Source organism: Saccopteryx bilineata, chromosome 1, assembly GCF_036850765.1.
Source record: "Saccopteryx bilineata isolate mSacBil1 chromosome 1, mSacBil1_pri_phased_curated, whole genome shotgun sequence".
NCBI lineage: Eukaryota > Metazoa > Chordata > Mammalia > Chiroptera > Emballonuridae > Saccopteryx > Saccopteryx bilineata.
The window spans coordinates 336,853,491-336,868,830 of record NC_089490.1 but is presented as its reverse complement, the minus strand read 5'-3'; the positions used below and the strand labels follow the sequence as shown (position 1 = coordinate 336,868,830).

At 38.4% G+C, this 15,340-nt stretch overlaps 1 protein-coding gene across 21 annotated transcripts in view; it reads right to left on the bottom strand.

Annotated features, from left to right (window-relative positions):
• Positions 1–15,340, bottom strand: part of DLG2 (discs large MAGUK scaffold protein 2) — a 2,196,962-nt gene that overhangs the window by 50,267 nt on the left and 2,131,355 nt on the right. For all 21 annotated transcript variants that reach the window (XM_066248982.1, XM_066248991.1, XM_066249001.1 and 18 more), the window contains one exon: positions 10,742–10,817. In XM_066248982.1, the coding sequence (XP_066105079.1) occupies positions 10,742–10,817 (76 nt within the window). The remainder of the gene's footprint in view (positions 1–10,741; positions 10,818–15,340) is intronic.

Below are 15,340 nucleotides of genomic sequence, written 5' to 3'. Positions count from 1 at the left end.
TTGGGGATCAGTTGGAAAAAAAGAGAGCTCCTCACACTTAAACAGAACACCACTGGTAGCAATCATAAATTTGTGGCTTAAAAAAAACTATAATATGGGCTTGTGCTCCTAACACTGCACTTCTACAAGGGCCTGCGGCCTGGGCGGTGCCCACAGAACGCTTTCCCGGGGAATGAGGAGTGCTGAGCAGACCTTCACACTGATCACAAACTCCAAACTCATTAAAATGTTAATTCTCCTTGACAGGTGAGCACAAACCAGTCAGAGAGATACAGTGGCTTCTTGGGGCCTTCCAGGAAAAACAATCATTCAGATCAAGAATGCCCAGACACCAGTTTCAACAAGTGGTAGTGTAATCCTTACAAATATTCACGAAGTTGTCGAAACTTGAAAGGCAAACAGCATATCTGTGAGCTTTTTGCTTCTTTTCCAGAGAGAGGGGTTCTAAATAATACCAACGGGGGGGGGGGGGGGGGAGGCTTGTAATAAATCTGAGACAGCCACCTGGAGATCTCTCCCTTTGTAGCTGTGTCATCCAAATTCCCAGAACTCTGTACTTAAATGGGAACTGTTTGCATTACAATTTATCATCACTACTCACAAACAAAGGATCCTTCCCATCATAGCTTCCCATTGCTACCTATGTTTTTCTTGAGAAGTGTAATTCTGATTTGACTTAATAGCCTTCATATCATGTCTCTTTAGGTCACTTTATCTCACATTTTAACAAAGCAACTTGACTGCAACCCTCACACGAGCCCAGTCGTACAGAGGAGTGACTGGCCTGTCTCAGCTGACATGGCCAATGCTGGAGCTGGGATGCAGAACTAGGTCTCTGAGGTGAACAGCCCATGTACGTACGGGGTGAGTGCTAACTTCCAAGGAAATCTAAGTGTTTTTCAGACTGCTTGGTGTTTGCCAAAAGCAAGGCCAAAAAGCTCATGCATCTTCATTTCCCTAAGCACTAGCATAGTGCTGGACATGTTAACCTTTGCTAAATAAATGAAACTATATTCATGTATCTCCAAAGGATTGTATTTGGCTCTGTGACTGTGGATAGGTCACTCATTTCCTCTGACCCTGCCTCTCTATGAAATGGATAATGTACCAAAGTGCTCTGCAGATATAAAGACTTGTTACTTGTACCCACAAAGAATCTCTTTAACCCAGAGGACTGGATTCATCATAACCACCTTGATGCTTTTAACCTGGCAATCAGTCTAAAATAGGCTTTCTTTTTGAAAAAGTTAATATTAGTGACAATTTTATTGATTCTGCTCTGGTTTTTTTTTTTAATTAATTTTATTAAGTGAGAGGCACAGAGGCAGGGTGGCAGAGAGACAGACTCCCGCTATGTACCCCAACTGGGGTCCGGGGCCAGATTGCTCAAACTATATTCAAGCCATGGTTTTGGGAGGAGAGAAAGGGAGAGAGAGAGATAGAGAGATAGATAGAGATAGATAGATAGATAGAGAGAGAGAGAGAGAGAGAGAGAGAGAGAGAGAAGGGAGAGGGATAGAGAAGCAGATGGTCGTTTCTCCTGTGTGTTCTGACTGGGAATCAAACCCAGGACTTCCACACACTGAGTGAATGCTCTACCGCTGAGTCAACTGGCCAGGGCCTGGGTTGGTTTTCAATATAATTCACTGGTTGTTTAAGTATCATGCATAAATTGGTGTCAATTTCTAATGGCACAGCAATTACCTAATGCTAGAGACTTCAGTTGGCTGATAAGGCAAATGTATTGAGGGGGATGTTGAGGAGATATCGGCCTTAGGATAGGCCTACAAGCATACACACAATTTTCATTTCTAGTCTTGGCTCTGCCAACTTCATTCTCCCATTGTCATCCTAATGGGCACAATTACTTTGCGTTATTTGCCGTTAACCACTTTGTCTACCAATTGGCCCTCATTCATCATCCTCTACATGTTCATGGGTAACATTTCAACATTATTGACTAAATGACATTGTCATCTTCAGCAATCCTTCAAACCCTATGATGAAGCCTCTACGACCTGAGTCCTTCTAATCCTCCCCCCTCCCCCACCCAATAGCTTTTCTATTCCAGTCTCTGGCATTTATCTACTGCCTATTCTTCTAAAACCGAGTCAACTTCTTCATTCATAAACATAACTGCTTTGTCCAAGAGACCTTTAAGGGTCTTCCAGGCCCTCATGAATAGCCTTCTCAAGCTTCTTAAAGAAATACTCAATACCCTCTATTTCTAGGCTTCAAGCTACATTTGCAGTCTTCCCTCACTGGCTCCTGCGAGTGTGTCATGTTCTAGTCAGATGACTCGCTCGCTGGTCACTAGACGTCTTTTGCTCCTTTACTTTTGCTTCTATGACTGTTTCCTAAGTGTGAGATGTACTTCTCTGTTGTTGAAATCTTAATCCTCACAGACTTAACTTAAATGCTACCTTTTCTTGGAACCATTTCTTAATTGGTCTCACTCAAAGCAGGCCCTCTCTCCCCTTTGAATCTCCATTACAACTCTCTATCTCTCACTCAACTTTTTGCCATATATAATATAGTGGTGTGTGTGTGTGTGTTTGTGTGTGTGTGTGTGTGTGTGTGTGTGTATGTACACAGAAGATAAGCTTTGGCAAGGCAGAGGTGGGCCTTACTCTACTCATTTGTCTCTCCCATCCATGGCCAGGGCAATATTCTGGACATTAAGAAACCCAAATTCTTATTGAAATGAATTCTTTTTATTTATTGAAATGAAAGGAAGTAACACTCAGATCAAGAGAAGCTTCCTCTAAAGGCAACAATAAATTGTTCAGTTCTTCATTTATAAGCGACAGCAAAAAACAAGTAGGCTGTACCTTCTTAATTTACGTATCTTTTCCCCAAATACAATACTTCATTTATTTTCATATTATTTAATTCATAAATATCTATTTAAATTGTTTTCCTCTTTATTAGTTGAATGGCATGAACTAGATTAGGCCCTAAATAAATCACGTTCCCTGCCTTCAAGGAACTTGCGATCTATTCTCTAGATTTTATTATTACAGTTAAAAAATCCATCTCAGAAAGAGAAGCTACTGGCTCCAGATCACATAGTTAGGGAAGCTAAGAATAGAATTCAGAAGTATCATTTCAGAGCCTATTTCTTTTTAAATGAAAAGACAGAAATAATTTTATGAATAGTAGGAACATATTGAAAGTTATGGACTTTTCAGACATTACATGGCCTGTCATTAAAAAATAAAGACTTTTTACTAATATAAACACAGTGAATGGTTGTTAAGAGGCAAGATGTACTATTTTTACTTGCTAAGAGTCTGACAGTGATTACAGTGAGGGGGGGTCTGATGACCGGACAGTTGTGTATGCATCTTTATCTTTCAGGATTGACCTTTTAGCTTTGACCTAGTTAAAGACTTGCAAAGTAAAACATGTAAACTCGAGTGACTCTGGGCCTTTTACCTTAAAGAGTCATGTTAAAGGAAGCCCTGTAGTGAATCAGAATTTATTCATTAATAACTCAAAGTAGAAATGGGTTTGAGCCAAATTTTCTGAATAATAATCCCAATTCCTAGCCAAAGGCAGGGGTAAGAGCTGGGGACTGAGACCATCCTGCTGCCACCTCTGCTTTCCTACCAAACTCAAAGTCGGCAAGCACAATGTCAGAAACACCCTTTATGCAAGTGCGTGTATGGCAAAGTTGCAACAACTCTTTCTTCCCCTCTCTTCATGCAAAGGGAATTTGCAATCTAAAGAAAGGAGTTCTTTTGGGAGGCTACTCATTCTAGCCTTTTAAAGGAGAAAGAGTCTGAGATGCGTGTGCATTTGGGTAGAGGTGGGAAAGAGACAGACTAATATTTCTAGGTACTATCTATATCTATAACTATATCTCTATATCTCTATATCTCCTTTCTTTTACTATGATTTCCACTTTTACATGAGGTAATTGAGGCTTAGATGTGTTATTATAACTCTGACAGTCATGCCTCTGTATCTCATATTTTGCAAGCCTACAGAAATCTCTTGAGTGGGAAGATAAAATAAAAACAAATAGACACTTCTTTTATATAAGTGGGTATAGGATAGTCAACAGTTAACAATGAACAAAAGAACAGTAACAATGGAGGTTGTGCCTGAAGGATCTGGAAAAGGGGACTACTCTGACATTCCAAAGTATGTCACCATAGATGCAAAAAGGCAACAGACAGGCTTAGTTAAGACTGACCTTTGTCAAGGAAGATACTGGCGTAAAATAAGAATATCCGCCATAACTCACTTTTAGTTAGAAAGTTTTAATTTCAGATCATCTTGTGTGGTTACTTCAGGACTCTCAGTTTGTAAGGCCACCATGCAGGCCCCCCCCCCCCCCCAGCTTGTCAGGTTCAGCATGTGGCCACTTTTTTGTCTACACTTCCCCCTTTTAATCATAAATTAATCCAAAGGATGCATCGATGACCAACCTTTTGGTGGATATGTGGGCCCACGGTACTAGGAAGGCTCATCCCTAGGAAGTCTTAATGTCAGCGTTGTTTTACTGAATGTTGGAGCATTGAGGATGAGGCAAGATCCTAACCTTGGATGGAAGTCAAAGCCAAATTTTCCTCAAAAGTGAAAAGCAGGGAAATAGAAGGCAGTCAGGTTTTATGGCCCTTCATGAAGAAAAACATTCTTCTAGGAGCATTTCTAATCTTAAGCTATCATGATCCACACCATTATCTCCTCTTCCTCTGGGCTTCAGAGCAAGTTTCCTGTCCCTCTGGCCTGGTAGGAGAACCTTCCTACTGGCGGGCTCATTCTTTCCCCGCTATCCCTGCTCCTTCAGGGCAGTGGCCACGGCCTATTGGTCTTGGTCCACACTGCCTAGCAAGCTGTCTTGTATTGGCACCTAGTAGAGGTTTATTAAATAACTGAATGAACATGTTGGCTGAGCCCAGCCCTCTCATTTGTTCTGGAGGGCCACCGCGGAGAATGTGTGCAGCCCGTGCTCACTGAAGAAATGGTCTCAGTCAGAAAGATACGTCATTGAGAAACCCAGCTTTCTCCTTTCAGGATCACATTTATGCCTGAGTTATTGACAAAGCTAAATCCAACTCAATTTACTTCTTCATTTTTCTTAAACTGCACAAGTGTGGCATGGGTTTAATAAGCAAGAAAGTGTGCCATAGTGAACAGATTATGGATTTTTGGAAGCAGACATGGGTTCATTTGGGTAGAGGTGGAAAAGAGATTTCTCCATCTCTTTCAGCCTCTGTTTCTTTAAATCTATAAAGAGGGAATCAGTAATTTCCCTTAGAATTTTGTTGTGGTGATTAAGAGATGTATGTAAGCTCTTTGGGTTTTGACAATGAACACTCCAAGTATAGATAAATAACATCTACCACCTTTGTTTTGTACCAGCCTGTAGACACATAGGTTATTTATTTACAGCCTACCTGACTTTAGAAAGGATTTACAATACAAAAGGGACACATACATATTGCATATTGCTGACATTTAGTAAGGATATTGATAGCTCTCTCATACTCTTTCCAAGATCTATTACCCTTCCTTAAATGATAAAGATTTTTAAATAAAAATAAATTTCATACAAGTCACTAAATACTGACTTTCAATGGAGAACAGCTTAATTCTTAAGATTATACAATTTCCTAAACCTCTTAATAACAGAATGATTAGAAAATTAATTTTAAAAAATCCAAAAAGGAAATTAAAGGGTGATTAAGTTTTGATCACAGGCTAGTTTGAGTGGAGACTTGTTAGGAATTTAGCTCTGAGCTCTGGGCTCTGAGATGGTTCTCAAGGAGATCCATCCAAACAGATGACCACTTTGACTTTAGGGGTCTGGGAAGGCTGGAATTATCTGGGTCCCCGACTCAACTGTCCACTGGTCTTTGCATGCATACTCACAGGCTTTGTGAAGGCACGTGGAGTGGACAACGATGCCAGGCATTTCATTAGCAGCAAATGGGCACTTTCAAATGGAAAGCCTCAGATAATTCCTCATAGATACTCTAAAAATTTAATAAGCTTCAAAGCTCATAGCCAAATTTTTCCATGCAAGCAAGCTTCCTGACCTTCTGGACGTTTTTATCAGCCCATTTGTTAAAACTCCCACCACCCTATTCACATCATTCATCTGATGTCCCTGATCTGCTCGGCCTTCCTCCAACATGCCTACAGCTTCCACCTTCATGTTCATGTTGTTCCTATGCACGGGCAAGGTCTTACGCTTCAAGATCTTATTCAAATGACACCTTCTCTTTGAGGCTTTCTCTCCTACTCAAGGCATAATTAGTGACTCTCTTCTGTCCTCCAATGGAATAAGGTACAGTGTAAAGACAAGGAAAAGACAAATGTTCTGCTGTCAAAATGATCCGAGTTTAAACCTGACTCTTGTACCTACTAACTGTGTGATCTGTAATAAACTAGTTTGTCTTCCTGAGCCTCTGTCTCCTGATACTGACAATGAAGATGGTTAATTCTCTAATGCACTGGGATCATCATTGATAACATATTTTTGACTTCCTAAATTTTTCTTTGTGAGCTCGAGATGAGACATTTTGCCCTTTTATTTATTTTGCTGCTCAATACAGCACTTAGCACAATCCCTGGTATTTTGCAGCATTAAAAAAAATATTTTTTAATCAATGGATAGTTCAGGAAAAGTAACTCAAGGTCAATTAAAGTCTAAATTCTTGTATGAAGTACTCTCAGGTCACCCCATGCTTATAAATTCGAATTCTCACAGCTCTGGTGATAACCTGCTTCACATATACTAATTGATTCTAAGCTGCTCCAGAATAGTTCAGGCTTTCACTTTGAACTTGGGCAACATTTCACAGTGCTCTGTAAATGCCAGCAGATGATAAGGTTATTTTAAATATCATCTCTTTCTCATCCCAAAGAGTTCCCCTAAATTCACTCCATGGTACTAGAGACTAACGCCTCTATAATAATGACTTATGTTTATAGTCCTTGGCCTTGGCTCAAAGTGATTGGCATCTCCTGACCCAACTTTTCCAACTCTCAACACTGTTTGTCTCTTTGTTTTTCAGTGCACTTTTTTTCTTTCTTTCTTTTTTTAAATTGAATTTATTGAGGATGACACTAGTTATTAAAATTATGTAGGTGTCAGGAGTACAATTCAATAACACATCATTTGTATACAGTGGTACCTTAAGATACAAATTTAATTCATTCTGTAACAAAGCTTGTAAGTCAGTCAACTCGTATATCAAACTGCTGATACTGGACCCGTGCGCCAATGCGCCAACTAGTGGCAGCTTCCTGAATCACGACTTGTATCTCGGAATTTCGCTCGGATCTCGAACAAAAATACGGACCGAGTCACAGCTCATATATTAAAAAAATTTGTCTGTTGGTCTGTTCGTATCTCAAGGTACCACTGTATTCTATTGTGTAATAACTTTCTCTTAACTGTTCTCTGCTTTCTACTTCTGGACAAATGTCTTCTCACTGTTGTACTATTCTCATGGGGATTTGGAAAACTTTGGCTCATTATTTCTTAATTTATTGACTCATGGAGAATTACAGCTAGTTATTGTAATTCTTGAATCCAGGCACATCAAATAGAGATCAATTCCCAAAATTGATCATGGCATTTTTTTCTTTTCCTGCCAAGGTTGTGTATGGCCTCACAATCATTTTTAACACACCATTCCAAGTAAAAACTATCAATCCATCCATCTACACAGGAGATGAAACTTGTCTGATATGCATGACATAGTTCAAAGCTGTTATTTTGCTAATGAAGCCCAAGGGGCAGTGGTGACTTAGTTAGTCATGAACTGAAACCAGCACCCAGGTTTCAGTTAACCCTCCTGACTTTCAGCCCAGGGCTTCCTTTTCCCATGATCACTGCTTGTCTTTCAGTAGCCATTCAAGTCCTAGAACTTTTATTCTATGCATTGGTGCATACTTAATAGTATTTTAGAATATGATTAAAAAGTACGATACACAAGTTTTGGCCTTATCAACAAAACATCTGGGTTCTCATTGATGTAAAAGCTCTTGAGAAGGGCCTGTTACACTCTGAATCTTTCACAAGCTCCAGCTTTGTGTTTGGCACATGGTCGGTATTCAACAAAAATTTTGGATATATACTGAACTATATAAATGAAAGAAACAGGAAATCTATCCTTAAATTTTCACCAAGAATCACTGAAAAATGATATCCCTTTGTATGTAAGCACTATTTATTTAAAAGGACTTTGTGCATAATGATGTATACCTTCACTTTTTTTTTTTTTTTTTAGTGTAACAACGTATGTTTAAATTGATTCCCACTTGAATGTTTCAGGAGAAGGCAAATTATTATATTAATGAATGGGATGCCCAATGACGCTTCTACTTAAAAATACAAAGGACACTTATGGTTTGGGGCTCAAAAGTCCTGAGAAATGGTACCTTTTCTTCTTGTTTTTCAGAGTGATGTATATTGACCATAACTTGTGGTTCTTTCTGACACTCACAAAGCTGAATTGTTAGGACAGAAAATTAAAGAAAGGAGATGAACAGAAAGAGAATAGGAAGAGAGAAGGGAGCAAAGATATTTTACAATATAGTATCAAGATACTAGTATTATCATTTAAAGTTGATAAAGCTGTAAAACCCACCGCTAACATCATAGTTAATGGTGAAGGACTGAAAGATTTTCCCTTACGATATGTAATAAGACAAATATGACTGCTCTTGCCACTTCTATTTAACATTGTCTTAAAGTTTTAAAGTCAGGGCAATCAGGCATGACAAAGATATGAACCATTCAGATTGGAAAGAAGTCAAAACTCCTCTTTTTTACATATGATAGGATCTTGTACACAAAAAATCCTGAGAAATCTACCAACCCCCCCCCCCACAAAACCTATTAGAACTAATAAATGGGTTTAGTCAGGTAATAGGATATGATTAATATACAAAATAATTATATTTCTGTGCATTTGCAATGGACAATCCAAAACAAAATTAAGACAATTCACATGCAAAAAATGAAACTGAAACCCTACCTCATATCATATTTAAAAACTAGCTCAAAATGGATGAAATACTTAAATATAAGAGTTAAATTTATAAAATACTTATAACCTTAAGAAATATAAAAATGAAAACAAAATCAACATAAATCTTCATGACCTTGGACTAGGCAATGGTTTCTTAGATATGACACCCCAAAACACAAGTAACAATAGAAAAAAATAAACTGGACTTCATCAAGCTTAATAACTTTTGTGTACCAAAAGGCACTATCAAGAGTGTAGAAAGACAGCTCACAGAATGGGAGAGAATATTTGGAAAACATATTTGATAAGAGATTAATATTCAGAATATATAAAGAACCTTTATAGCTCAACAAAACAAAAGAATCCAATTTAAAAATGGGCAAAGGATCTGAATAGACATTTCTCCAAAGAAGATATACAAATGATCAACAGCACATGAAAAGATGCTCAACCTCGTAGTCATCAGATAAAGGCAGATCAAAACCATAATGATATATCACTTCAGACCAAATGAGATGGCTATAAGCAGAAAAACATAACAACAGTGTTGGTGAAGATGTGGAGAAATTGGAATTCTCATACACTGATGATAGAAATGTGAAATGGTACAACTGCCTCGGAAAACAGTCTGGCAGTTCTTCAAACATTAAACATAGAGCTATTATATGACCTAGCAACTCCACTGCTAGATATATCTCAAATGAAAACAAGTGTCTCTCCACACAAAGAAGTATACATGAATGTACACAGCCACATTATCCATAATAGTCAAAACATGGAAACAACCCAAATATCTATCAACTGATGAATAGATTAATTAAATGAGGTATATCTACAATGGAATATTATTTGGCAGTGAAAAAAATAAAGTAGTTACCCATGCGACAACATAGATGTATTTTGAGAACATTATTTAAAGTGAAAGAAGCAGTCACAAAAGACCACATAGCATATAATTCCATCTATATGAGATATCCAAAATAGGCCTATCTATATAGACAAAGTAGATTAGTAGTTGCCCAGAGCTGGGTGGGGATGGAGGAGGGGGAATGGAAAGTGACTGCTACAGGAGCTCTTGATGGAGTGATGGAATGTTCTAAAATTGTGGTGGTGGTTACATAACTCAATATACAAAAAACCTTTGGAACTGCATATTTAAATTGGTGAATTGTATGGTAGTGTATTATATCTCATTAAAGCTGTTATTAAATATATACTATATATACATATGACTAAATATTTTAATTTTAGTGATTAAATTTCATTTATTTCTTTTCTATGTCTGTCACAACAATCCATGTATTCACTTGGATGATCCATATGTGTATTTCTATGGCCACTGTCTTAGCTCTATAACGCATAATAGACTAGACATATTTTATGATAAGCAGGTATCTTTTATGGACTCCATCACTTTAGAACCTTTAATTTAACATAAAAGAAATTAAATAATGAAAACATCTAAATTACATTTTTTCTTTTTCCTTCTTCATTGTAGTCATTATATCACCTTCATCAATAAATGATTTCTACTGACCACTAGCAGCTCTACCTGCAGTATTTAATATATTTACCATAAATCCACTTCACCAGAAATTATATCAGTACTTTTAGCAATACATTAATAACAGTGCTTTACTGTCTGGTAGCTCTATAATGTGTTTACTACTGAAAGCCTAAATATTAATTATAGTTAAATCCATGGCAACCGAGAGAACTTAATGTTTTGATTATGTTGTACCTACCCCTTTTGAATCAATCACTCCAGGTTTTGCATTAAACTTCACTGTCTTCAATCGGGCACGTTCCTTTCTTTCCACCCTAAAGAAAATTAAAAGTAAAGACTATCACATGGCCAGTCATTTATGATTAACTTCTTCATTAAATGAGGAATTAAATAAGAACTTTCTTATTGTATTAGCTCAAATAAAATGTGTTCTAAAATATTTCTGTTCCTTTGTTCAGTATAAAAAGGTCTTGGTATAATGTCTTTAAGCTGCTAACACATTCCTTGAAATTTCTGTGTTACATGTACTGAGAGTGACAGTATTTGGAACAAAGAGGGAGAAAAACCAGTATTTGTTATTTAAATGCCTGAATAAATCAATCAAAATTCATTTCAAGAAACCACAGCCCATAGAGATAAACACCTAAAGTGGAGATTTCTCTTCTCTGAACTTCTTGCCTCATTTCTCCTTCTTTTCCCCCAATTTCCTTTTAAGAACATAGGGAACTTACTACCTTCACCTCAAAGCCAAACATGTTATAGATAATCTTAAAGTTTTCCTTTTCTCCAATGACTTCTCCTGTCATTTTATTGCAGATCTCATCATTTTACCTGCCATGTCATTTTTTTCATCAAACACTTATTGTGTGCCTACCCTGTATCAAGCAAAGAGCTAGGGAACAGGGGAAAAAAAAAAGAAAAGAAAAGAAGGAAAAAGAAAAAAAAAGCACTTTAAAAGCATGACTGTAATAAGCGCAGACTACTAATGCTGCACAGTACGACTGTTGACAGCAATGTGGGAGCATATGTCTCACAGAAGGATGAAGAGAAAGGGAATGCTTGGGTGGGCTTCTAGGAGGAGGTGTCAATTTATGTGAGACTTGAAGGATGAGAAAGAGCTTATCAGTAGGAAGAGTTCAGGGAGGATTTCCCCGACAGGAGAGACAGCACACACCATGCCCTGAGGCTATAAGCAAGAGTCTGGTACATGTTATAGACAGGGTGGGAGGTGAGGCTGGCAGTAGCCTCCTCGTGAAGGTATCCATCCACACTAAGGCCCTGGGATTTTTCCCTGGGGAGCCCTCAAGAATTATTAGAGGATATAAAGCAGGAAAGTAATAGAATAGATTAGCATTTTAAATAAATGACTGTGGTGAAGGAGAAAGATAGATTAGAGGAGGGAAGGGACAGCTGGAAGCAGGAGACTTATTTAAAAGATAGAGCCATAATCTCGGCAGGAAATAATGAGAAATGATAATGAGGTGGAAGGGGGGAGAAAGGCTTGAGAAATATTAGTAAAGTAAAATTTCCAGAACTTGTGGCTTGTTTGAAAGGCTGGCATTGAAAAAAGAGGAAAAGGCAGAAATTTAAATAGCCCCCTAATTTTTTTTGAGCCTCTCCAGTGTGACATTATCATTTCCTCTTCTGTCCCACAGAAACATATATTTGTAGCTCTGTGCTGATAGTCTCTCTTGCTTCCTTGTGTTTCTTTCTCATTGCACATGCAAGGCGCTATGATCCTGGAGGGCCCATGTATCACTCCACAGAGTGCTATAACAAGTTCTCAATAAATAACTGTTGAACTAAAATAAATTTCATTGCATTGTGTTTTGTTTTTGTGGCAGAGACAGAGAGAGTCAGAGAGAGGGATAGATAGGGACAGATAGACAAGAAGGGAGAGAGATAAGAAACATCAATTCTTCGTTGCAGTTCCTTAGTTGTTCATTGATTGTTTTCTTATATGTGCATTGACCAGGGGGCTACAGCAGACCGAGTGACCCCTTGCTCAAGCCGGCGACCTTGGGCTCAAGCCGATGAGCCTTGCTCAAACCAGATGAGCCCGCGCTCAAGCTGGAGACCTCGGGGTCTTGGACCTGGGTCCTCCACATCCCAGTCTGATGCTCTATTCACTGCGCCACTGCCTGGTCAGGCCATTGCATTGTTTTAACATGACATTTTGTTTAAATAGAGCTAGCTTGCTCTTATTTCAAAAATGGGGAAAGAAAAGAGAGAGAAAAACCTAAATCTACAGAAACGTAAAGTTTCTGAAACCCAAGCTATTCATAGATGAATAATTAACAACACATTCCTTTTTAACTATGAGCTCTTTTGTGTTTCCAGATGAAACACAGGGAGAATCGGGGTTTCTATAGTTACAGAATGGAGTTTCAGAATATATTTATTTCAATGTAAGAGTAGCATATTTGAGTTGAAATAGCTGAACAAAAATTTTCAGATCTAACTTCAGCTATTAAAGCAGTATGTTCTACTGAGAGTTTCTACTTGCACCCAACATACAGCCATTGTGAGGAGAGCAAGGAAGTCTTCAGATAAGGTGAGCTGCCAACTGGACAGATGCTCGAGGAGAAAATGCCTTCTCTGAGCTCCTTCAGCTTTTCTCGGTTTCCATCAAAGAGCAAATGCTAATTCATATTCATTTCTTTGAATTTTTCTAAAACTGCTGTTATAGCCCTGACTTTATCCTGGCTGCTTTGGATCAACCAGGCTAAATATGGAAAAGACTAGTGCAATAGATGTTGCCAAAATGACTGTAGCACTCAGAGAATACATGGTTATTTGATCAGGCTGCGCAAATTCTGCATAAACCCACAGCACTGATGTGGGCCCCATATGCATAATATTAGGTTCCACTCAGTATTCTATCCCCCGTCCCAATATTCTATTCTAAGAATTGCTCGGCCACAGCATTCTAAATCTTTCTACCTGGTTTCTAAGTCCATTCTTTTCAGGTTTCTTAAGAAGTATTCCTATTAGGCCATTTTTCATGGTCCATCCCTTAAATCTTAAAAGGGTTGCAAAGAATGTTGTCGGATGGACAGACGGACAGACACACACACACACACACAAACACACGCACACAAACCTAATATTTGATGTGGTGTATTATTAATTTTCAAATAGGCAATAGACTAAATTTTTAAAGCCTATGTAGGTGGCATGGTTTGGTTCACTTATGAAGGAAGTGGGAAAGTTTTGCTTTCTACTTGGTTTGAAAGTTTCATTAACAATAATACTGTAATATAATAAGTAGTGGCTGATGTTTTAACACATAATTATTAATGACAAATTCTCTCACGTTTACATCAACTCATTTGTTCCCCATAATAACCAAGTGATACAGGTGTTATCAACCCCATTTATGACTGGAAAAGCTGAGACTTGAAGCTTACCCAATTAGAAAAAGTGGTAGAAGTAAGACCTGAACATTATCAGCTAACAGCTAACTTCAGTGACTTTCCATATCCACTCGGTTTCAGGAAACAGCGTTCAAGGACCTTCCATACCTCCCTTAACTAATGGGAATTCTCAGAAAACATATTTTAGATGGGCTGTATAATAGCTTTAAGGCCAATGCAGTTCCTTATTAGTTTGATTTTTTCCACAAATGATAACCCCTTCCCTTGCATCCCCGTATTCCAAATATTCTGAACTAAGTAAACCATAACCAAAGTCAAGCAGATAGTCACTGAGATAATACCATACCTTAATAGCCCGGCCTCAATTCAGAATTTATTTGCTTTTTTTTTTCTTTTCTTTTCTTTTTTTTTTTTTTTTTTTGCGAGAGAGGGAGAAAGAAAAAGAGAGAGGGACAGGGACAGACAGATAGGAAGGGAGAGAGATGAGAAGCATCAACTCATAATCTCAGCACTCTAGTTGTTCATTGATTGCTTTCTTTTTTTTTTTTTTTTTTTTTTTTTTTAGAGAGAGAGGAGTGAGAGAGAGAGATAGAGAGAGAGAGAGAAGGGGGAGGAGCAGGAAGCATCAACTCCCATATGTGCCTTGACCAGGCAAGCCCAAGGTTTCGAACCGGCGACCTCAGTGTTCCAGGTCGACGCTTTATCCCACTGCGTCACCACAGGTCAGGCATTGATTGCTTTCTAATATGTGCCTTGACCAGGGAGCTCCAGCTGAGCTAGTTACTCCTTGTTCAAGTAAGCAACTTAGGGCTCAATCCAGCAGTCTTAGACTTAAAGCCAGTGACCTTTGGTCTCAAGCCAGTGACCATGGGGTCATGTCTATGATTCCATACTCAAGCTGGTGAGCCCGCACTCAAACCAGATGAGCCTGTGCTCAAGATGTGACCTCAGGATTTGGAACCCAGGTACTCAGTGTCCCAGGCCGACACTATCTACTCTACCACCACCTGGTCAGGCTAATTTACTCTTAACACGAAAATTCAGGTTTGCCAAATGCCTTTTTACAATATCATATCACAAGTATTTAATTGACTTCTCTCTTCAGCACTCTTTTTGTGTTCACTGAAACCCCATGATAGTCTTGCTTTCCTATCACTAAGGTCCACCTTGGTTGCCTCTTGGAGTTCTCTGCAAACCGCCCTCCTTGGGAGCGTGGCTATGGCTTATCTTTTCCTCTTCTCTCTAGGGCCTCTTGGGTTGCATGTGGATCGCTTATTGTTGAGATGAGGGTTAAGCCTGGGAAACAGGGCCCTAAATAATGCTATGTCCTTTTGAGCACCAAAAGCTCAAAATCTAAAGAAAGGGAAATATCCATCATTTGCAAATATACAAAAGAACTAGAAACTACTCTAAGTACTTTATATTATCTATAATCTATACAATGATCCAGGGCTTAAGGC